The sequence below is a fragment of the Lagopus leucura genome, unplaced genomic scaffold (assembly GCF_019238085.1).
Source record: "Lagopus leucura isolate 7727_CA_CO unplaced genomic scaffold, USGS_WTPT01 Super-Scaffold_1, whole genome shotgun sequence".
Classification (NCBI taxonomy): domain Eukaryota; kingdom Metazoa; phylum Chordata; class Aves; order Galliformes; family Phasianidae; genus Lagopus; species Lagopus leucura.
This window is the reverse complement of record NW_024962250.1, coordinates 17,746,744-17,773,038: the sequence shown is the minus strand read 5'-3', so window position 1 is coordinate 17,773,038 and position 26,295 is coordinate 17,746,744. Positions and strand designations below refer to the sequence as shown.

The window sequence follows — 26,295 nt, the reverse complement described above, 5'->3', positions numbered from 1 at the left end:
ACAGTGCTGGATCACAGAGTTGCAGCATGACTGAACAGCTATCTCAGGAGTGACAAATAATGAAAACTCCTGCCTCTTGACTTCTTGGAAAGGCAGAACTTCAGCAGCCCCACAGCAACACGTTCTCCCTGACACTCAGGCACATGCTGAGAAGGCACCTGCAGCCAAACAGCTCTCAGTTCAGAGCAGACAGAAGAAACAAACTGAACAAGGCAAGAGAAGAACCCAGGCCTCACGAGTCTCAGCTAAAGACAATCCCTCTCCCTTTGCACGATACTATTTTAAAAGCATATGCTGACAACAAAATTTAGGGTTTGTAGAAAATAAACTCGGGGCTAAATAGCTGTATACATTGTTTGCAAGATGCAAGAGGTACTATACTGCTGTGCTCAGAACTATGCGCAGTTTGGACCACCAACACAAAGTTATATAGCTGTTAAGAAGCCTCAAAAAGTAGCAAAAATACTACAAGGCTTATAAACATACCCTGTAAAAAAGCTTACAGGAACGTGTTGTTTAGAAAAAGAAAAAAAAAAACAAACATGGAATGCAGTGGAAGTAGCAGTCTTTCAGCATCTAAAGGTCACCACAAAGCTGACAGTGATAAATATTCACTGCGTCCACTTGAATGAAGAAGAAATGAGTTTATCCTGCAGTAAAGAATATTTAGCTTGGCTACGGGAGTTTTTGAAACTACCCAGTACAATTTTAGTAGTTTAAAAACATCTTTAGTATGCCTTTAAGTGAAGTATATTTACACAATGCCATTAAAAAAAAAACTCAGAAAATGGGAACACCAGTAGGAAACTAAAAACAAGGGGGTATCCCTTTCAACGTGGATACTTCATTGATATTTCCGGAGGAATACTTAGCTAATTCTAAACTTTTCTTTGAATACTGAGTTCTCATTATTTGTTTTCTATTGAGGAAAGAGTAAAATGTTTGCAATTCAACAACAAAAATGTGCATAAGGATTTTTCTTTTTTTTTTTTTAATTAAACTTTGTAAATTGCATATTTGGCTAAATCAAGTATATTTCTGAGAATCTTTGTCTGGGTAGGCAACTTACTTCTCTAACATGAAAACAGAAAAGACCAGCTATTTCTTTTAAAGCTCTTGGTTCTTACACTGAAAGGGCCAGGTTGGTGCAAACTGTCTTCAGCACCAACTCGCTCCTCACCAAGCTTGACTTGGTGGCAACTATGACCACTGCAGTGTTAGAAAAAGTTGAAATATCCTCATAATAAAAAAATGCATTCAGAAGATACTGCAGACACTGGGAGAGAAAATATACCCACCATAAATATTTCCTCCAATTCAGTTTAAAATTTCAGCTCTCTTGAAATTCCCACTCCTCAGCTTCCCACTGATGAGCTAAACCAGTTGCATGGCCAGTTAGGTCACACTCAGCACACCCTCTAGTAGTCCTTCACTTCATTCAATAGCCACATCAATTAACTCCAAGAAAGCAAATACTTCTCCATCCCCTGTCTCTCAGGTTAATTCAGCACAAAGAGCCATTTACCCTCTAAATGAGTTCTGAACACACTTTTTTTTTTTTTTTTTTTAAACTATCATTCAGTGCAAGAACTGCACAGAACCAAATAACTGAAAAACTAGTTAAGCTAGTTAAGTTTCTTCGACTAGTATCTCAGAAGTGGAAGGAGGCAAATTCAGGCTCCTGGAGTCTACAAGTTATTTTTTTTCTTTACATTTCTGAAGATCTGCCAGCCTAGGGCTCTGGGCACCCATCCCAAAGTTAATTATGAATAACTGCATGTAGACATTCCCCTCAGCCCACTCCTTCTCAGCAAATTTAGGGAGGAAAAAAATAGGTTTTGTAGCAAGCCCAGCAGTTTGCAAACCTACGCTCTTGTAGTGCAAAGGAGGAGAAGTAAGATATAACATCAAGCACACTCAAATGAAAATGCCCTGCAGCAGAACCTCTTCACTCACATGGAGGAAACTCCAGATCCCCAGATCTGCAGCTGCCCTGTTCTCTGGGGTGGGGGGTTGGGGAATAAAGAAAAAAAAAAAGAGTATCTCAGGAAACCAAACTCAATCTACTTGTAGAGTAGTAGCTTACAAACACCCAGGAAAGTGTTTAGAGTGAAATACTAGAAGTGGGGTAGAAGTGGGGCAGTGGTCAAAATTCAAATAGAGCTGCAAGACCCTGCTCTGCAGCATATGAGAAGCACTTTGTCTCAGAGAAAAACAGAAGAAACTGGATCCTCCCCATACTTTGAATACTAGGACAGGGACTTAGGTATCTGCAGTCTCCTAGGGTGTCTCTAATGCTCGTTTCCCCTCTGGGTCAGAGCTCAGCTTTGACAAACACATCGCATGCACACCAGTTCTCCTGCCTCTTAGAGGGGAAAAAAAAGCCCCACAAAACATTAGCTTCCTTGAAAGAGGAAAAACAGCCATGATTGAGAGGATAATTTGTTCTACAAATCACTTACTGCTCCTTGTACAGTCTTCCAAATGATTCCAGCAGCATTCATGTCTTCATACACTACTTCCATGTCCTCATTCAATGATCGAGGTATTTAATGCACTGTGTCAATACCATGCTATGAAAATACATCGATGGCAGATAACAGCACAGCCCTCCCATTTCTCTTACAAACTGCCTTCTTTGAATAGAAGAGAAAAAAAAATAACGTTTGGCAGTGTCACATACAAGCTAAAGGAGAACTGAGTTTGATTTCTACTTCTCTGGAAGCATCTCAGCCCAGGGAAGCTTTACATTGTGGCACATAAATCTGGCCAGCTCCAAACAGGTGTAAAGGTGCTTTAGAACCACAGATCATAGCAGCATTACCAATCAACATTATTTTCTATTGAAAAAATATCAACAGAAGACTCTCATGGCAGTACGGTTCAGGAACAGGGATGCCAATGAACAAAGAAAAATTGTTATTTTAGTCCCCGTTTCAGTTGTTTAGATTTTTGCTGATGGTCACCTGCTAATCAGTGACTTCCCATCAGACGCCGGGAACTCGGTGCCCCAAACTCTGCAACATAAACTGGCCCTTGAGCTTAATGAGAGTATAGGCAAGAGTTTTTCCATCTACTCCTCCCTTTACAATATCATTAAAGCTTGAAAGCACCCTCAAAACAAACCTGTAGCACAAAAAAGACACCCAGTGAAGGCAAGCATCTTTACCTTCCTGATAAGCTCAGAATTTGTAACATTTATCCTTTCCTCTTTAGGGGAATAGGATAGGGTCCCTATCTGTTTAAGCACTCTTTCATTAAGAACCTTTTCTACCTCCTAGCATACAGAACCTCCAGACACAGCCAAGAGTCACACTGCCCTAGGTCTTGCATAGCAAAAATCATTCAAAATCAGAGGAGTGCATTGAAACAAGTGGACAGAAGGGTACATAAGAGTACTGATAGACTTTTATGTGGGAACAAGGATGTTTTAGAGGAAACAAATACTATGATCATGTTACTAAAAAGGACTAACTTAATTAGTCTTAAGGTAAAAAAATACACGTATGACAAGAAGAAACAAAGTCACCTGTGATAAAGCTACTTTTCAGCTCTAGCACGGTTAAATAAAGGACATAAGATCAGGCTTATAGGCGTGACCACTGAGGATGACAAAGTTAAACTAGCTAGAGTATTACAGAGGATAACAAAATTAGACATAGAGCAGCCCAGACCTGGACACAGTACTCCAGATGTGGCCTCATCAGGGCAGAGTAGAGGAGGACCATCTCCCTTGACCTGCTGGCCATGCTCTCTTTAATGCAACCCAGGATACAGTTGGCCTTCTTGGCCACAAGGGCACACTGCTGGCTCATGGCCAACCTGTTGTCCCCCAGAAAACCCAGGTCTTTCTCTGCAGAGCTTCTCTTCAGCAGGTCAGCACCTCTACTGATACATGCAGTTATTTCTTCCAGGTGTAGGATCCCACATTTGCACTTGTTGAACACCACCAGGTTTCCCTTTGTCCAACTCATGCCTGTTTACATTTGGTTTTCAAAACTTAATAGCAGAATTGTAACCAATAACTATCTGTAACAGACTGGCCATCTGTTACTATTTTAGAACTGCTGCTATCAACATCAACTTCATTACTAAGTTTTTTAAAAAAAAGCATGTGTATACACATACATATTTCAGTAATGAACCACAGACATTTATTTCTTGATAATCTTTTTTGTTATGTTCTGTATTTAATATCTTCATCTAAGCATTTTAAGAAGCAGCTGTTCAAAACACAGGATATTTCAAGGGACTTTTCTTGATCTCTTCATCCCCCACTGTTGCATAGGGTCAATAGGACCAAGTGGGCACTGCAAAGTCAGGTCACAGTGTCTAAAATTTAATAGCAGCTTCTATGGTGAAATGGTGAGCTGGTGAAGCATCTGTGGAAAAAAAAAGCATCTGTAAGATCTGTAAGAACAGGCAGACTGTGATACTGTGATGCAGGGGAAAACATAAACTGCAGCTACAGTACTTGGACCGGCTGGTCACATGAGCAGCTGGAGGTACTCTCCAATTAAGCCTGTCTGCCCCTGAAGCAGTGACAAGGCCCATCTTAGCAATGCTTCCCAACCATCTTGTTCACCCTTTGCTTGTCACAAGCCACCAATAAAGACAGGTAAAACATAGGTAAGATAAACCAGAACAAGCATTAACATGACAAGATTTGCAGAGATTTACATCTCAAAGATTTATGTGGAGCATCCTAGAGATCAAATACAGACTACTTTAAAATGTCATGCAGTCATAGCTGGAAATACCACCAGGAGATTGCCTTCCCTTCTCCTAATTCAAACGGTCTGAAACAACAGCTTTTCATTATCATACTCAGAGACTGAAAAAAGCAAAAGTTACTACACTGTAGGCTTTCAGGGAAAATATTTAATTCTCTGTATTTTCTAAATCACACCAAATGAAAGAGTAAGGGACAAATTATTATTAATGTTATCAGGTATATTAAACACTACTCCATAATATAAAAGCACCAGAATGTTGACTGTGCACCAGTAACACTCAATTTAGCAACAGAAATACCAGGTACAAGTACATACGCATTGTACCTTAAAAGACAGACGAGAAACACATGGGTTACAGCCATAACATGCACCATCTACATACTTGGGGGAAAAAATAAGTCAATTAAGAAAAAAGTGGTTATTTTTCATTAGTCATGATGACAGATCAAATTAATTCCTTCTGATTCCACAGAAATTCTGTAAAATAGTTGAAGGGAAAAAAATGAAACAAATACTAACTTCACACATTGGTTCTGTAGGACAGCCGCGCTTCAGAAAACCGTGGTCTGTCTCAGAGCCTGAACACAGCGTTACGCTTCAGATTCCACAGAGATGATGATCTTTGATACAGCAATCTGAGATTTGCACACTGAGGTACAGAGAAGATGCATCCAATTTCAGATTAAAACACACCTGTATCTCAAAGTGTTAAAATTAAACCAACAAACAAAAATAACAAATAAAAAAACCCAGCCCTGAGCAGTGTTCAGATAGAAAGCTATAAAGCTATCAGGAAGTTTTTGCAGTTACTTCCAAATTAGCCACATTAGTCGAGATGCTTTAAAGAAACAGAGTAAGCAAGCATATATGTTGCACACACAAAGGGCTAAAAACAGTAATACTAACAAGTTTTCAATTAAAAGGTGGATTTATGCTAAACAGCTAGGAAAATTGTGGCAAATAATATGAAATTCAGAGAATTTAAAGTTGACTTGACAATGCAGTTTTTTATTGGTTTACTGGTTTAAAAAAGGAAAAGAGCAATTGTAAAATAGTGTTTTCATTTTTCAACCATTCATCTAGCTTGGTAGAAATCTGAAAAACTGATTTCCATAATCACAGCCTTTCTTGCTGAGCAGATCAATCAAGAGAAAAATGTGAAAGATCACACGAGCCACAGAATAAAACATGCATTACGCAGCTAAACAGAACATCTTCCATCCTGTTTCTTTTGAGGTCTGCATGTATTCAGCATGAAAGAGGGGTACATTACCTACAGAAAGAGGCACAGCACATTAATCACTGGGTAAATAACTTGCAAAATTCTGCAGTTTAAAAGAAGAGACTCAAAAAGGCAAACTCCTTCCCCATCCCACCTCCCTCCCTCAAGGAATTCCTTAAACATTTGATGCATTCAGTTTTGCACAATTTAATGCTACATTTCATCTCTGTGTATGTGAAGGAGATAATTGGGTGATTTGCCTTCAAAAATTTAGTAGGCAACTAAACTGAACATTATACACAGTAAGCATCTTAGTATTTTATTCATTGCATCTTTTATACAGAATAAGCTTCACTGATATTAAATCCACTGCAGTATTCTGTAGATGTAGCAACAAAAGATTACATTATAAACAAAGAACAAAATTTGTACTTAAAAATTTTTTTTTTTCTTTTTCAGTTGACAAACATGAACACATTACTGAGGAAAACTGAGATAAGCATGGAAGGTAAGGCCAAATTTTTCTTTTTGGTCTCCAATTGATAACTTGTCTGTATTTACCATAAATATTAGAAGCTAACTGCCAGCAACTAAAAATAAGCGTATCTATAATTTCCTAGCAACCAGTACTCAAATAATGGAGAAAACTTACAATAAAAGAAGTTTCTTTTCACTCAGATTGACATCTGCAATCTATGTACACTATGTTAAAATTCCACAATATTCTGGAGGGCAAGGAATTTTAAAACAACCTGCTAAACATTACTTAGAATGGCACTTTTTTAACTCGCGTGTCGTACTTCAAAACTGCTAAAATATTGAAAAACAATACACTGCAAAATGCCTATGCCAACATTACATAAAAAAGACAAAATACTCCATAAAGTGTCACTGAGATGCTCAACAAAAAATAATATACATTTGTATTTTTTTCCAAGATAGATATTACTGTAAAAATGCTCACATTAAAAAATATAATTATTATTGTTTGTATTTCCATTAAAACTAGAAGGGACTACACAGAGCCAAAGTATGAGGAATTTGTATATAATGACATGCTTCCTCATTTTATAGCACTAACAAAAATAACAGAGAAAGCTCTATTTAGTATATTTAATCACGATGGTATTATTTTGTAGTATCTTCTCCAAACTTTGTTAAGACAATGTATGTGCATGCAAGTCTGTGCACATGTCCTTGTGTACATAAACACACAAGCACATCAAAAATATCAGTGTATATATTATCCAGATACACGCACATCCACATTCCTGCATATGATACTTGTATAATGCAAATAATATGCAGGAACTCTGCCATGTGACAATCCAGAGTCACATGCTGTGCTCTTTTTTTTTTTAATAATGGTTTATCAAGTAAATGTAGTAACACTTTCATATCTGGCCAAAAGTACATGTTAATTTTCAGGAAATTATGAAATAAGTGATTTATACGTAACTTCATATACAATAAAAATGATCAAGAATTTGGTGTGAAAGTCGATGGAAAGGAATGTAGACTACTCTAAAAATTAGTATTCAAAGATTAGATAAACAGTATGGCAAATACCTTGGAATTCGTAGAAAGTTTAAAATGCAATTCACATTACAAAGCCTGGAGATATTTTTATAGATTGAACTTTTAAATATGGATATGACTGGCATTTACTTTTAAGCTTACTTCTATTAGAAATAGACTTGTTTCCTGTACAGGTGATGCATTGTCTATACCATACATAGTAGAAAAATAAATTCTTTAGCAACTTAGAAATAGTTTATAAAACACTTGAAGTTGCATTTTCTCTGCTAAACATGCCAATGTTAGACTGACACCTATAAATAAAAGCAACAGATGTAATGTAGAACAAGTTAAGAATACTACACTTTACAGGACAGACTTTATTGTACTATTAATTCCTGTGTGCTTTGCAATAGGAATAAGGTTGACTTTTTTTTTTTTTTCTTAAAAAAGATAATTAATTGCAAGAATATAACACAATATCAAGATAATTTATAATATACATGTACTTGAAACAGCAGCCGAGTTTATGGTATCATAGTAATCTAGAATGATAATCCAAGTCATAATTAGAAGTACAATACCTAGGACATAAGTGGGAAAGGCAATTTTTATTTTATGCAAATGGAGCAAATCAAACTCTTAAGAACCTTAATACTCAAAATCAGCTATTTACTATAATACATACAAGACGATCTTAAATCTTGTCATAAGTGAAGATTACAGCAGTGACCATCATAAAGCTTCTTTTTTAAAACTACACAAAACATTCTAGCAGCTGAATGAGCCAAAACTGTTTTTTCTTTGCAGATCTAAAAAGGTGTATTTTGAACATGAAAGAAAAAAAAGCTGCTATGAAAAGTCTCACAAATAGTGATTACTTATGGTCTCCCCTTTGCTACAACTTGTAACCTTCTGAAATTTTTACCACTAACAAAATATTTAACCAGAAGTTTAAATTAAGCAGCATTCTTTTACAGCAAAATCGGTACCAATGTAATGGAAAATAAACGAGGAAAAAAAAAAAAGACAACATTTTTTTTAAAATGGTGCAAAACCAAAAAAAAAAAAAAAAAAAAATCAGTCATTCAAATTTTAAGTACAACATACCACAGGAAAAGAAAATGAATACAAGTTTATGTGATTTTATATATACATACTCCAAAGAAGTTAATTGTCAGTACCCAAAGTATTTATTGCTATTTATTAGCAATGCATTTTTGTATATCTTTGAAGGGTCACATAAAAATAGATTTAAAGAATAGATTAATTGAAGTCCTAGATTAAAACATTGTTTGGTTTAGAGAATTTTACTACAACAAAGTTCATGTTTATGTATGAAAAGTTATATAACCTTGTATGAAAATGTCATGAACTATTTTCTAAACACTAAATGTATTCCCAAGTGGGAAAAATTAAAATATCTAAAATATATTAGATTAAGTTTACAAGACCATCAATGATCTTTTAAACATGCAGCTGTTTACAGAATTAACAGTTTTACAAAATGTTTAGTTAAGGAATGGAACATAAAGAAATAAGTAGGCAACATCAAAATTTTTGTACAATATTTGAAACTCACTTTTACAACAAGCATGTCCTTGGTATTGTGCTGTAAGAAATAATAAGCAAGTTCACCCACCCTTAACAAACTGTCCACAGGTTTACTTACAAATAAAGATGGAAGGTGAGGCATTGTAAAATTCTCAACAGTGCATTTTGCATTCTTCCATAAACCATCCTAAGCCTACAGTCACGTAAGTAGCCGGAGATTATAAAATAAACTATAGCTGGGCTTTAGTCGTTTATACAGAATGCTTGAATGTGAATAAAATTGCCAAAAATAGCATGTTAAATAACAAAAACAGCCATAAAGCAGGCTGTAAGCACTGAATGTTTCATAAATGTAATTTTTTTAATCATTAAATTTCTATAGAAAAATTTTATTCACAATATATCGTGACAAACTGTCACAGGAATGATATAGTGATTGCAATAAAGTATCATGCAGCAGCAGCTTTGTACTTTATAGCTATTTTTGCTTTTAAAAATTAAACCTCTCCAGTCATGCTTACCACATAGTTTTTATCTGCAGCGTGTACAAATGAGGAACACAGTACGGGATATAACAAAAAAAATGTCCAACCAGCTGGATGAGAATTATTTTTCATAAATATGAAGTACATTACTGTATCCTGAAACATGCATGTCTATAGCTTTTCTTTACTGTCCAGTGCCAGGCTGCCTGCAATCATCTTCTATTTATATAATACCAAGAGGGTCTGCTGGTAATTGCGGCTGTATCAGCTGAGGCTGCAGTGGTGGTGGTAACTGCAGAGGTACCATTGGCTCCACCATCTGCACTGTGTTGGAAGGCGGTGGCTGACATGCCCCTGGGTTTGGTGCTTCTACAATCTCTCCATTGTAAAAGAAAAACTGACACTGCTGAATGAAAGTCTCTATAATCGACTGGTGGATTTTGGTGGTAGAAAGGAACTCTCTGTTTTCAAAATCAGGTCTCATCAGAGTAGGCCAGAAACAAATTGATAAGTTATCAGCAGTCATAAAGTTGGTCTTATATTGCTGACTAACCCTGAAATGAGAATAACAGGCACAGAATGAATTAAAAATGGTACGCAATCAACCAGAAGACTTTAAACACATGCCAACATTTTTAAGTGATAATAATAAACAGCCTTTCAATTCATCAACCAGACACAGAATTTCATGTGTTAGAAAATCGATTAAAATGTCTAGACAAATGACAGAACTGGCTTCTTACTGCAGTACAGTCAGACACTGAACAACATTTATGGTACTCAAACAAAAACGGAACAGATTAGATCATATGTTAAAAACAAATGAAAAATATCAAGTGTTGATTAAAGCACATCTCTGTGGGCTTTTTCATATTAGCCAGCAAAAGAATTTGGCTCTGCTGTAAAAATGAGGTGCTTTAATGGCTGTGGATATTCAAATGTTCAGCACATAAGAACAACTACTAAATAAGAATAATTGTATAAAATTGTTTATTGTATACCACCTACACAGCAAAATTTATACTGTTTTTTAATAAATCACAACCTTGAGGAAGAAAATTTATTTTATCATTTTATACTGTTTTGTTACCGTGTTATTTTTTCTCATGGTAGATGTGCAGTCAGAAGCATCCTAAGGTTGTGCAAAAGAAGCAGAAGGAACAGGTATATATCCAGCTTTATGCTTCAACCTCTGTACTAACTTGGAAATTCTTTGCCATTAGAGACTCCGATTTTGGAAAGAGACTTTTTCCTTCTGCTTCTATAATTCTCTTTCTCCTACCCTACTTCATTTGGAATTTAACACATCTAAAACTATGAATTATCATGTCACACTGCTCCAAGATCCCTATTTTCCTTTGATGATCTAAGCAGGTAACACTGCAACTCCAGCAATTACTGCAGTAATCTCCCAAAGCAATGCCTAATCAATGAGCTAGCTTTTATTTCTATGTTCATTTTCTTGTTGTAAGCACTTGCTGTATTTACAAGATGCTAAATTAGTATGAGATAGGTTATCTATCTAACATGCTAGCAGCAACTGCTGCAACTGTGACAAAACTCTGATCAGGAAAATTTTATGAATATCATATTTATTAACTGTGAGCGGCAAAGCAAAACAAGTCACCTGGAAATATTTTTTACATGTTATGATTGAGACTTTTAAGTATTAATATTAGCCCGTATGAATTTTGCTCTTCATATTCACATAAGTTTTTAAACAAGGCTGGATTTGAGTTTTTAAAAGTAAAACACTTAAATATACAAACTACTGAACTCTTAGAAAATGTGAAGCAATTAAAAGACAGTAGTCCATCTATTTAAGATTAACCAACATAATTTTAATTTAATTAAAAAAAAAATCCATTTCCTATTAGAATGCTGATTTGCCAATATAAGACCTGGGGAACCATTCTGAAAAAAAAAAACCAAAATTAACCCAATTCTGTGCATCACCATCAGAAGGAGGCATTCTTTTCCTATTCTCTCTCACCATCACATACAGAGAAGTTCATGCTTCTCTCCTTCTATTTGCTATGTTTGGCACTTGTCACACTCCTCTGCGAGCCAATCTGTTTAGTGAAACAGCAGAACACTATCCTACCAAAACAGGTGGAGCTTTTTTCTTTGTTTACTTGATTTTACCATTTTAATACATTAAATGCATTCAACCCCAATTCCAGATTTCCAGAACTTCACTGGACCAACTGAATGGGAGGGGGTGGAAATTAGACAATAAAAGAACTGGCAGGTTGTTATTATGTCTCTATGCCAATTAATCCATGGGTTTATCCACTAGACTAGTATCATAAACACTTGAATTATAAAACAAAAAAAAAAACAAAAAATATTATTTGATGTCAAGACAGTCTATATAAACTAAGAGAGTGTAAAATAAAAACTTTTAAATAGGGTTCTATTCAATAGTGCCAAAGAAATCAGTTCCTGAGCGCATTACTAACAAATATGTCAAGAAAAAGAATTCAGCAAATAACATTTTGAGGGCAACCTGATTCTCTAGATTCCCTGGAATCAAGTTTAATTGTTTTATATCACACACACACACAAGAAAAAAAAAAAAAAAGCCAATCAACTAATCAAAGTGACCACACAAATAAATACAAAACCAAATAAAAGACCCAAATCCAAAAGCCTGGTAACAGTGTATTACCCTGTTATAGGATGGAGAACAGCTAACTTCAGAAAGAACTGACACCATTTACAGAAGAGAAAATATAAGATCTCCAAAAGAAGATGCATCAAGCTAAAAGCCACACTGAGCCATAGAAACAAAGGAATTCCAGAGTTACAACAGAGGTACGAGATTACTCTCATGAGCTATAGCTCCCAAATGAACATCTTGAAGGCTTTTTCTAACCTAAGTGATTCTACAAACTTTGTAAGCATTATTTTCATAGGAAGACGTTCAGGAAAAAAATGAGCCTAGCTTTGGAAATTCTATCTTTCTGCAAGGAATGGATTCGCTAAATGCATTTCTATAGGTCAGGACTGTATGAACAACAGGAATAACACAACATCCGGTAAGTTTTATTTTTATCATTTCTTGCACCAAAACAAACATGCAAATTACTTCAAACATCTTAAGAAGAGAATGCTTGTTTCATTTGCGGGCTATTGGAACGAAAGTAGACAACTCAAATAAAAGATATCTGTTTTTAATATTGCCAGTGTTATTAAACACGATGAAGTTATAAAAATAATGTGATAATAATGATTAATAAGACTACCTGCCTACTAGAACACAAATCCATCCATTCTCTCTAACCCAAAGAATATTTAAGTATCATATTCTGTGCAAGGAGCACAGAAACATATTTGTAAGCATGATGGCTTGACTGCTTTCAACATGAACTTTGCTCAGGCAGAAGACAGTAGTATAACAGGAGCTATGGAAACTTTGCAAAAGCTTCAGGTAAAAACTATCTGCAAGAAAGACATACCACTCCTAATGAAAACTTTGCTGCTTCAATAAAGTCATTAAACTCGAATGACATGCTGCAGAAGATATTCTCTTCAAAATTCTGTACATTCTCTGTTAAACATGAAATCAATCCATAGGATGATGACAATGATCCAGGTGATCATTTCTTATAACTGAATCTATGAACACTGCCAACATATTTAGCATAACTTCAAAACAGAACTATGTTTTCTTCATTTTTTTTTCTTAAGAGTTATTGTATTGTGAACTCCTATGACTGTTATTAAAAATGCTGAACTTAAAAATGCTAAACTTTTCTACATGCATTTTTCCACAAATTAGTTTTCCATCAACATTCTACTTGTACTTGTGCTTCCTTATTCTCCCTATATAGTATCACAATGTAATTAAAGACAAGTACATTTTTGTTTTAGTTTTCAATGTATTAAAAAAAAAAAAAGATTCCCAATTGGGTTCTTTTTTTTTTTTTTCTCAAGTTTTCTGATTTAAGCAGGGGCTGAAACAGGTTCTTCAGTTTCACTGCAAATTCATTATTACAGCAGTATTGGCAAGAAAGAAAAAACCTTTTACTGAATATATCATCTACAACCAAATGTCTCCTCAGAAAAATGCAATCTTATTCATAATAGGCCAGAATCAAGATATTCTGCTTTCAAAAAATATTCTTCATTCTAAAGTAACATTACAATTTTATCTAGTAGTAATTAGTGAGAGATCCATCAAAAACTCTGTGCTGATAAATCTAACACTTAAAATACTCAAGAATATGCAATTCCTATGATATAGTAGGAAGAACAAAGGTAACTGAGATACAGTTGTGCAGAAATAGAATGCAAAAAAAACTTCCGCAATTTATCAACTACTGTTCTGATGATCAACACGAGCAGACTGCAAGAGTTTCTGATTACACTTCACAGATTCAAAACTTGTGAAAACCATAATAAGTCCTACAATTATTGCCAGAAGAAAATATTCTCACTCATTTATGATGTACAGTGTTAACTATAAAAGATTGACTTGCATTTTAGTATGTGTATTAGTAAGGGTACATAAATACTGCCTCTCTCAACCTGAAAAAATTTTGTCCATGGGGTATTTGGACACTACTCCTGAATGAAGGTGATATTCATACTTTCCTAAAAGAGTAACATTTTAATTTCATTCAAGGAGAATAAAAAAACCTAAAAGCTTTCATTTGACTCAGCACTTTTATTCAACTTTTTCTTCCTATATAAATTCTTCTGTGTACCTTTAAAAGGATGAGAATGGACTTCAGAGCAAAGGCCAACAAGCACTATTTCTGTTCTCCAGTAAGCTTTGTGAATTATGTATTTCATTTGTCTGCATACATACATGCATTAGGAATCTACTTAGGATCATTAAAAATTGTATTTAGCTTTACTATTATGTATTTACTTGCAGCAATCCAGGTACTTGACACTGCAGTTAGATTTTTGTTACTCTCCTCTGCGCTATGCAAATGGGTGGCCAGCTGAAGACTTCTGACAATTCTGAGATTGATACTCTTCTACTGAATTCAAGGAATCTAGTCCATTAAGAACTGCCAAAACATTAGAAGTGATTTACATGAAGTTTGTGATGTTTCATTTTACCTCAGTACATTGTTAGCCTGCAATATAGAAACGCAAGAAATAGTTCTATCCACTCATATGATTCTATTCTAGGGCTAGAAAATTGAATTTTACTTGGCAAACTGCACTAAAAAAAAAAAAAAAAAAAAAAACTGATGCATTTCCCTGCAAAGGAAAATACAAACTATATTTGTGATTGAGAGAAGTGTAAAAGTAAGTGCTTAAGTTTCAAAGCTTCCCATATATTTAATGAAAATAGAATCATTTATGTTGGAAAAGACCTTCAAGATCATCAAATACACCAATCCACCTAACACTACTAGTCTACTGCTAAACCACGTCCCTAAGTACCTCATCACAGATCTCTTACAACACCTCCAGGGATGCAGACTTCATCACTTCCCTGACCAGACCATTCCAATTCCTAACCACCTTTTCTGTGAAAACATTATTACTGACATCCAATCTAAACCTCCTCTGGCCTAACTCGAGGCCTTTGCCCTGCATTCTACCTCTTATCACCTGAGAAGAGAAACCAACAACTTCCTTGGTGCAATCTCAGTCCATTCACCAGCTTCAGTGTTTTCTTCTGAACATGCTCCAGCACCTTGATGTCATTCTCACAGCAAGGGGCCCCAAACCAAACACAATACCTCAGGTACAGTCTGACCAGTGCCAAACACAGAAGGACGATCACTTCTCTGGTCCTGCTGACCAAACAATTTTCATGGCCATTGGTCTCTCTGACCACCTGGGCACACTGATGGCTCATTTTCAGCTGATTGTTAACTCACACCTCTAGGTCCTTTTCTGCCAGGCAAATTTTCAGCTTCTCTTCCCCATTGATATTGCTGCGTGGGGTTGTTATGACCCAGAATAAGAAGACTCCTTCCACACAGCAATGGAGAACGCATAAAAGAGAAGTCTGATTTTGCTGACTAAACAGGGAGTTTAAAAAGTCTCATTTCAACCCCCTATACTAGAAGCCCCAAATTAGACTGTTAAAAACACCTGCAGAGCAATTTGAAGATCATGAAAAGCCTACAGTATATATAGAAAATTATTCAGCTGGCTGAAAAACACCACTGTAGAGGAAGTGACAGTATGTCACTTGACAGTATTTGTGGGCAACACACTGAACACAATGCAGGCAAACGTGGCCTACATTAGGACAAGTGATGGCAATAGGTCAAGGGAAGTTATCTCCCCCCTCTACTCTGACTGCACTTCTGGTATCCGGACTCAGCTCTGGCCTCTACAATACAGGAGAGGTGGACATACTGGAAAGAGCCCACTGAATGGGGCACAAAGACAGAAGATCCCTCAAATGAGGAAAGACTGAGCAACTGGGACTACTTACTCTGGAAAAGCTCAGAGAGAATCTTATTTAAGTAACTGATAGGAAAGTGCAAAAAAGATGGACCAAGAATTCTGAGTGGCATGCAGTGACAGGACAAGATACAACAAGATAGAAACTGAAACATGTGAGATTCTGTCTGAACATAAAAAACACATTTTAAAACAAACAAAATAAGCTCCACTTTTTAAAAATGTATTTATTGTCAGGATGATTGCACTGTAGGAAGTTGCCTAGAGAGGTTGTGGAGTCTCCATTGTTAGAGATACTCAAAACCCAACTGCACATCATCCCAGGCAACCTGTTATTGCTGATCCTACCAAAGCAAGAGGGGTACACTAAATCTTGAGAAGCCCCTTACAATCTCAACAATTCTGCTGTTCTGTCTTTAAAAAAAAAAGAATAAAAATATTTTTAAAAAAAAATCATGAGCTTATTTTTTATAGTCCAGTACTGTGAAACAAACATTTTTCTAGGAAAACTGTTATTTTAGCTGTGACTAAACGTTTATTATGTCTTTTAATAATGTTATTAGCCACCTTACTGAGTGGATTTCAGGGAATCCGCTAGAGTTTTGCTGAGTAAGAAACATGAGCAAGCTAATCTTTTTATGAGCAAATATTGTATACTTGGACAAATAAAAGGTCAATAAATTAAATTTAAGAACTCAAAAAATTACATTTCTATGCAAGAGGCAAGATTTAGGAAGCAAATTCACTGCTACACACAGTTTTATTCCACATTTTAATTATTCAGCAGAGGTTCTGTGTGCTACATTTTAGAGGAATGAAGCTGATCTTGCTTTAATAGGCAGGGAATAGGCCAAATAACCTCCATGTTCCCTTAAATCTGTATTAGACTACAACATTAACAGCTGCTTCCTTAGAAAAGAGGTCTGCAACTCTTGTACATACTGGCTCTGTGAAGTTATTTTGTTCTGTACAGCAATCATTTTTACATCTCTACAGTAGCTATGATGGTAGATATCTATGCATCAATTAAATCAGGTATCGTAATATGTCAACATCTAATTCATAATTTTTAATTTCCATTTTCAACATTTATACTAACAGAGGAGAAATGCAGCATGACATTTTCAATTCTAATAGGTTGGGGTTTTTTATGTTAAAAATTAAACAGAATTTTAGTAGAAAAGTACTGAACCTGTTCAGATGTGTTATCACGTATTTGAAGACATCATAGTTCACTGGGTGGAACTTCTTCACAATTTCTTTTAACTCATGTAGCCGTTCTGTCTTGTCCAGGATCTCTATAGAAATAAGTGACATTTTCTCATACATTTAGAAAGAAATACTGAATAAAGTGTTGCTAAGTCTTTTTCCAACTATAAGAAGCACAGATATCTACAGAGAAACAGAAAGCGAGAAAATACTCCATAAAATTCCTATTTGCATGTATTATTACAAAGAATTACCTTTTCATAATAAAGTGGAAACTATCTAAATACAAAAAATGTTTTTCTGTTTTAAGATAGAATTATTTATTTCTATTGAACAGTCTTCTTAACAGACCATCTTGATCAATTTGTTGGCTTGTATACAGCTAACAACGAGACAGGGAAATCTGTAAGATTTTTCATTGCTTGCAAAATGTTCTTAACACAAGATTTATACATATTATAGTTTCAAAGTTTTGGGGGATGAAAGACATTTTCATGAACTTATAAAATCTTAAGCTTACTAGTAAAATAATAAAAAATTATTATAAGCCTGGTGCAGCTACTTTAACACAAATTTTCACAGGTTCAATGGATATTATTTATATTTTAAGAGGAAGCAAGCAATAGGAAAAGGACTAAGAAAAAAAAATAACAGATTATAGAAATGTATAACAAATTAGTGCTACTTGTGACATCAAATTACATACAGCAAGCAGCTGACACTGGCTTAAAATTTGAAATAAACTTGCAGTTGGGCTCAGTTACCTCTGGATCTGTCAATATAAACGGAACTCCAGAATACAGTTTTACAGTGAAAAAGTTGGGGACAATGACCCTCTTGCAATAAAATTGCTAACACTGGTGTGAGAATTAGATGAAATCCATACTATACAAACAATTATTCAAGTATTAAAGAAAGTATAAATAGTTTCCACTCTCAAAATCATTTTTCTTAAGCTGTTGTTACACATATTCACATTTTTGCCATATTCTACTGTGTAGAAAGGTTTGTTTCAATAGAAAGACTTCAATTCTTATTAAGCCTAGTATGCTACAGCAATATATAATTTATTAGTAATACCTAATCAAAAGCCTGTCCCACTTGTCCCACTCAGCTTGGAAAATCATAAATTGGTAAGAAAAAAACACACTATATAAGGGATTTGCCTGAAAATTAAAGTGAAAATATCAAAAAACATGTCTATAGATGTCATCCAAAAATACAAAATTTCTAGTGTAATATACACTAACCAAGTCTAGGTTGAAGCCTTAGGCTTTCAGCAATATTGACAGATTTTCAATTTAAAAAAAAACATAGCAAAAAATGTGTAGTACTTTCCTAAAACAGTTTGCTGCCAGTCCAATTGCCCAAATTAATCCCAAGAAAGATATTCTTTAAAAGGGGAACAATGTAGTTACATTTTCAAGTTTGAAACATTTGTAAACACAATTAACCTTTTCATCCTGCACACAGTTCAAAAATAATTTGAAAAAAAATGCCAGATTCACCATAACACTCCACAGAGATGCAATTTCTAAAGCCTATTCTGAATTTAAGACTTTATGAAATCAAGGTATGCTTTCTTCTACCCCCATAAACAACTATGATACATTTCCAAGTGCTAATATTGCAGTGCTAATAACAGGAAAAAATAACAGGAAAAAAAAGAGATTCCTCCAATTAAATTTCCTACATAGAGAAGTAATAGACTACAATTTATTTACAATAACTAATGTAATCATATAATTCTGTTGTCATCATATAATTCTGTTAATTTTAAAGAACATTTTAAAAAATGGCACACCTAAGCAATATATATATAATATATATTATATATATATATGTATATATATATATTATATATATATATATAAAATATATATAAAAAAAATAAGTGCAGCAAGCCTTTTTAACTTACAGTGAATTAAAAACTCCTATAACGATAAACATTGTGAAAAAATACAATCAAGACAATATTCTTTTTACTTACTTGATGCTTCTAACAAATCTTGATGCAAAGAGTAAGGAATTAATGGATCTGGCAGATCTGCAAAAAACGCTTTAAGAGCCCCAGCCACAGCATTTACTGTCACTTCCATAGACTCTAGACTGATACTATGATCTGTAAGACAAAATTAAAAGCAGTTTACAGTTATGATTCTTCAAAATATTTTTATGAAATAATTTATTTATTTAAAACACTGAAAGTGAAAACCTTGCCTAGCAAAAACAGAGTGAACCAGTGCGTAAACTGCCATCGCTCTGACATACATGAAATAAAATCTGACAATATTAAGAAAGCAGTAGATCAAAAAATAAAACTGTCTGACTCTCCATGCAGACTTAAATGCTTTTCTATTTGACACCAACCAGGTTCTGATAATTAATTCTGCCCACAAATGAGTTTTGAAATCCACATCCCAAATTTTGTTGAAAACTGGCACAGGGTACATCAATATGCAGAATTTGTGTGAAGCTGTCTTACGTGGCCATGAGGCCTTTTAAGTAAGGACAAGACCACATGCCAGTGATTGTACATGGCCATATAACCTACTGCTAGAATCCCAAATAACAGAAGCTTTATATATTATATTTAGAGATTTTAATTTATTTAACACAGATAAAAGTCATACTAGATGATTTTAAAATTCTTCCAAAGTTCACCCACTCAAAACATCATCTTATACAATGACAGAAGAAAATCTAGCATGATATTCAGATGAAATTCAGATAGGGCATTAAAAAATGTACCTTTATTCGCTTTATCATGTAGGAGGAATTTTACTATTTCACCGACTCACTTTCATTATTAATACCAACGAGGACTTTTAACATGGTTGGGTGTTTGTTTGTTTTTTTTCATTTATAAAGATCAGTTGATGTAATAAATTTAATGAGAAAGCAGGAAGAAAAATAATGCTGGCCCTCTCAACAATCCAAATGAACACTTATCTGCTAATCATATTTAGATACATTCCAGCACATGACAAAGGTGGTACTACAGATTCATTACTAAGATTTAATTGTTAATTCACATTAATCAAGAGAGTTTTAATAAAATAATTGTCAAGAAGTTCTGCATTTTGGGGAGGAGAAGTGTATGCTCAATGTTGAGGACTTCATGCGCTACTATGCTAATATAAGGAGCATTTAGTACTGCATTTAAACACACTTACTCAACTAGAAAACCACCTAAAAATTTCACAGGAAGCACTCAGAATTATTTTTAACCAGCTACAAGGTTCTATCCCACCCTTGCTTTACACACAGCTTTGTTAGTTACATATAGCCGAGACTACATCAATACAACCTACCAACGAGTAAAGCACTCAGTGCTATGGAGATCAGTCTGAATGTAAAACTCATTTACACTGACTGTACTATCTTATAAATCCATGGAGAAATCAAGTTCTTTTGGCTTTAAATAATGAAATCTGTCATTACCTTGATCAAACTGTTTCTGAATGTTGTCTTGATCTGTTTTATTCCCACTAACACGGTACAGGCCTTCAGTACATAATCCTTAGAAGGAGGAAAAAAATACATTCAAAAATAGCTTATGTACTACAGAGCAACACAGAGTCAGCCATAAGTACTTAATGAGTAACCACATGCAATGCCTAAAAAGTAACATTAACAATTACAGTGATACAGAAACTTTCAAATACCAGTTGCATTTTTGTGTTCAGTACTCCATTAATGTTAGTCAGGAGAGGAAAGATTGTTAGGAAGTAGAGGATCTCCAGGATTCTCATTATTACCTTGTCTTACTACATGTTACGGAGTCGTCATAATTGCAGCAGGCATTCCAGGTAAATAACATTACAATAAGAATTCATATTTCTATTATGAACACACGAACACACACACACACTCATACTTGCTCGCTCCACTCCATTGATAATGCATTCTATCATAATGCAATCTGTTTTATCCACAGCTACTCACTAAACGGAAGGACCTGACCTGCTAATGGTGGTTACCCATCATCTTTTTCTTTGTTAATTTGGAAACCATTAAGGAAGACAACCAGTACATAGTGCCGTAGTTCTCCACCTTTACGGATGCAAAAATCTCCATATGGTACATCTCCATAGCAGTACATGGTTTAACAAAAAAGAATCAAGTTCTAAAGCTCTATGAAATTTCCTGACTCTCTACCGTTGCAGACGAGTACATGAATGCATTTTACAATATCAGGTCAATACAGCAACATTTCTGTCACATAAACTCTGAATGTTCACATTACTGAGAAACACTAGGAATCCTGCTAACACAGTCAAAATACAGAATGCACTTAACTGCTTCAAACCACTAATTATTACTCTCCTAATTCCATTTTTCCCTCTTAATTTCCTTCACAACTCCCATATCTCCTTACTAGCTCCATCAAAGCTACCTTAGTAAGTTTTGACTATTTTTTTCTTCACTAAACCTTTAATTTAGCTTTCCAATTTCAGTTTTCTCTTCTAAACATTTACCTAAACAGAAAAAACAGAAAATGCTCAAAAAACAAGAGCATTGTTCTGTGATGTCATCAAAAAGCAAAAAGGAGATATAAATTGGTAGCAAAGGGCAGAAGGTGGGATTCAATAATTTTCACAGCTGGAGGGATTTCAAATTTGTCTTCAAAATAATGTTCTGAATGTTATCCTATGGAAATACCTTGTATTCCTCTTATGAAATTTGTAAGTAACGATAACAAAAAAAATCACTGGTAGATAACAAGCTAGGACCGTTTAATATGGGAGCATTCTCAGTTGCAGCTCTTCCAGCCTCAGGCTATTTTGTGTCTTATCCAACTACTATTCAATTTCTTTCTGTAGAAAGGGAATTGAATCTGCTGCAATAGCATTTTCTGAGAAGTCCAATTCAGTCACTGTTTAGCAGCAGTGTTTAAATCTTCAATACTTGAACTGGGCTGCTGCGGAGACAGAGATGCTCTGTCATAGTATTTAGCAGTTATTCTTTCCATTTTGCCACACAGCAGACACCTCTTTGTTCAGACCAGTATAGCTCTGATGCCGAAAAAGATAATGTACAGAACTTCAGAAACATTTCAAGAGATATCTACTGAAATTAAGCATCTTCCAAAAATATTAGCTTGCTGTTGCAATTCTGGAGTAAGCTAACTAAATTAGTTGTTGAAATTCCTCACATAAATACTTCCTCTTGCTAGAGAACTGAGCCCACGGGAACTTAATGAGGTCCAACAAGGCCAAGTGCAAGGTCTTGCTTTTGGTCCTGGGCAATCCCAGGTATTTATACAAGCTGGGGGAAGATCTCCTTGAGGGCAGCCCAGCAGAGAAGAACCTGGAGGTCCTGGTGGACAAGAAGCTGGACATGAGCCAGCAGTGTGCGCTTGCAGCCCGGAAGGCCAACTATAACCTGGGCTGCATTAAAAAATGGGTGATCAGCAGGGACAGAGATGTGATTGTCTCCCTCTACTCGGCTCTCGTGAGGCCCCATCTGCAGTACTGCGTCCAGGCCTAGGGCCCCCAGTACAGGAAGGACGTGGAGCTCTTAGAGCGGGTCCAGAAAAGGGCCACTAAGATGCTCTGGAGCACTCTGAAGACTATGAAGAAAGTTTGAGGGAATTGGAATTGTTTAGCTTGGAGAAGAGAAGGCTCCAAGGAGACCTCATCGTGGCCTTCCAGTACTTAAAGGGAGTGCATAAACAGGAGAGGGAATGACTGTTTACAAGGGTGGATATTAACAAGACAAAGGAGAATGGCTTTAAACTAAGATAGGACAGATTTAGGTTAGACGTTAGGAGGAAGTTTTTCACTCAGAGGTTGGTGACACACTGGAACAGGTTGCCCAAGGAGGTTGTGGATGCCCCATCCATGGAGGCATTCAAGGCAAGGCTGGATGTGGCTCTGGGCAACCCAGTCTAGTGATTGGTGACCCTGCACATAGCAGGAGGATTGAAACTAGATGATCTTTGAGGACCTTTTCAATCCAGGCCATTCTATGATTCTATGATATACATGCTTGTAATGTCTGATGCATGTAGGTCTTCAAGTACAACACTGTAGTTCATCAGTTTTAGATTTTAACCACCAAAACTCTCAGTTCCTCTAACATTAACTTCAGAACAAGGTCTCCTAGGCAACATCCACTTCCCATGCCATTAAGTAGTATATGGCTGAAGAGAGGTAGGAGCAAAGGGAGAAGAAAACAGCTGTTTTTCTGTGATATATCCTCCCATCTATGGTGGCTTGCACATATTTTTGCATAAGGAATTGTAATCACCATTTGAGGATTTATCCTCCATTAATTCATCTAAATCTCTTAGTCATTTACATATGGACACAACCTGTGGCAGTTCTGTAACTCAGTAGTACACATTGTGAAAACACACTGGTTTTACTGCTCAGGATCTGAAGTTTTTCAGGAAACCTTTTTTTCTTTTTTACTGTGTTAAAAATCAGGGAGTTCTCTACTCTTTGTCAGCACCACTCATGTTCTTTGTTTATTTCCCTTTCTCAGAAATTTTCTAAGCTAATTAGCTTAGCTCTTCTTCATGCAAAAGTTAACATCATTGCTCTGTGGTGTCTCTTTTCCAAATTCTATTTTACTTTAAGACTGATTGATCGCAATTGCAACCAATGCAACACATGGAATTACACAATAGTATGTTTTTATTCCCCATTCACTCTCTCTCTTTTTAATTCTTTTAATTCTTCCTCCTTGTTTGATACCAAGTACTGAGAGTTGATGTTTTTAGACAGCTTCTATGATGATTTTAAAGACTTTGCTTGAGTGACAACAGCTATACCAATATTTAGCTTGCCTAAGAGTCACACAGTATCTGCCAACTTGGCAACTGTAGCCAGGTTTTCAGTATCACTGTACTGTGTACACCTCTGAACACATGCCATTTAATCACAGCAAGTCATCTTCTCCGCAGTTTAATTCTTTCCCCTACAGTGACCAACTGAATTTTTTAGGAATCATTTGCAACTATAGCAGCCAAGATAATCACTCTTACAGTCACCTTTGTAAATTCTGTGATCTGAATCATGCCATAATTTTATTCCACAATTGACCTAGCGTAACTATGCTCAACCCCCTATGCTATACAGACTGCACAGGACTAAAGGAATCTCCACCTGACTGACCCAGAATTTGTATGTATGCCAACAGCTACAAAGCAATGACTACAAATTATTTCCTAGTAAGAAAAATCTAGCAATAAACTGTTTTAAATACATTTAAAATTCATTTAAAGTATTCCTAATCTGCACACGTTAGCACTGTTATTAAAAGACTCCCAATATTCAATTCACAAATTCAAAAACAGAACCAAAAATAAATGTTTAAGTGTTTTTTGTAATAATGTACGAGACACTGAAATATTCAATAGAAAGTAAGCAGTATAAAGAAATATTCAGTACTTTGAGGAAGTCTCAAAAATAGAAAGCTCCCACCCGATGCTGAATAGTTCTGCAATTTTCATAAACCAATCATTAAACAAGTACTACATTACTTCATAAAAAGTTACTCAATCTCCCATTTCATAGTCCAACATTTCAAAAAAAAAAGAAGAAAATGCTTCAATTAAAATGACGAGAGACAGTAATTGACTTTTTCTATACATGTCAAATAAAGGGTAGGAACGCTCTTTACTTCATTAAATATGGGTTTGATCACTGTGAGCATAGAGGAAGGTAGGGGAGTAAGAGCTGCTGCATAACTGTAGGCACTCCGCAAAAGACATCAATGTCTTGGTCTTATCTGCATTGTTTAGAAATTCTTTACACAATTCTCATGATGTTTACTTTGAAGATATACCTTAACTATCAATACAACTCAAGTGTACAACATGTGTTTATGAACATTTCGTATTTGTTTACAGTTCTCAATTATTCTCAAACATTAATAAATTGACATGTGCTCCTCTTCCATCTGTCTGGTAGTTGGTCTTCCATCAGAAGAAACAACTAATGACTGTTTTCCTCTTAAGTTGGACAGTTTCCCCGCTGCTAATTAATTCCAAAGTTGCAAAGCTTAAACTGGTGTATAACATCATAAGCACTGAAACTTCCTATGTCCATTTTGAAGCGATCACGGAATCACTCTGGTTTTAAGGGAGCTCAGGAGCTCATCTACACCAACCTCCTACTCAAACACAGGGTGATGCTAAATTCAGATTAAGTTGGCAGGTCTTTGTCTAGTCTGATTTTTAATACTTCCAAGGACAGAGAGTGATCAACATCTTGGAACAGTGGTTCCAATGTTCAAATGATCCTCAGAGGAAAAACGTTTTCTTACCTACTTTAAACCTCCAATTTTAATTATCATTGTTTCTAGTTCTCCTGCAGTACTTAAGCTTTGTTGTATCATCTCAGGATTCTTATAGGCATGAGAAAAATACTTTTAAATAACTCCTTAGCCATTTTCTCCAAGATGAATCAACCCAGTTCCCATTGCCTCTCCTTACAGGCTATAAGCTCTAGCCCTTGACTTTCTTTCTGATACACTCACTCAAGTTTGTCTCATTTTATTTTGGCAGTATTTCCGATAAGGCCTATCATGGGCTAAGTAAAGAGGAATAATCACTTCTATTGATTTACTGCCTATCCTTCTCTTGGGACAGTCCAATACATCCTCAGCCATCACTGTTAGCAGGATGCACTACTGACATATGACCAGGGCCCTTCAACAGCACTGCTAACCAGAAAGCCAAGCCCTCAGCATTACCACTGCAAGAATTTAGTCTCTGCATGTGTCCTCACTGAATTCCACAAGGTTCCTGTTGTCTCATTCTTTCCTCTTGTCTACATGTCCCAGAATAGAAGCCCTGGCCTTGAACGTATTAACTCCCATTCGAGAGTGATTCCTAAACTTGAAGAGGGTTCAAGTTGCACTGCAGGGCTATTTAATTCTGTTACTGTCCAGAATCATGGCCTATAAATGTTCTTTTTAGATACATAGGTTTGTGGGTAGCTGACCGACTTAGCTGGTCATTATGACTGAAAAACTTGCCTAGTTCCCTGCTTCATCAGTCATTCTTCCCATTCTTCCCTTGTTCTACTCATATGTGCAGAGTCCTGCTCCCTGCCTTGCACCTGTACTGGTACATATTTGAACCTTTATTTACCAGATGTATTACTAAACAGCAGCACCCAGTCCACTTTTGCCAAGTCAGTGAACTGCATTGATTCAGGGAAAGCTCTAACAA

General features: G+C 35.6%; 1 protein-coding gene across 1 annotated transcript in view; it reads right to left on the bottom strand.

The window, feature by feature from the left end:
* Positions 1–6,256: 6,256 nt before the first annotated feature.
* Positions 6,257–26,295, bottom strand: part of ARHGAP5 (Rho GTPase activating protein 5) — a 49,940-nt gene continuing 29,901 nt past the window's right edge. The window contains exons 4-7 of the mRNA XM_042864858.1: positions 20,553–20,630; positions 19,099–19,230; positions 17,092–17,197; positions 6,257–10,069 (exon numbers count right to left, since the gene is read on the bottom strand). Coding sequence (XP_042720792.1) covers positions 9,739–10,069; positions 17,092–17,197; positions 19,099–19,230; positions 20,553–20,630 — 647 coding nt within the window. The 3' untranslated portion in view covers positions 6,257–9,738. The remainder of the gene's footprint in view (positions 10,070–17,091; positions 17,198–19,098; positions 19,231–20,552; positions 20,631–26,295) is intronic.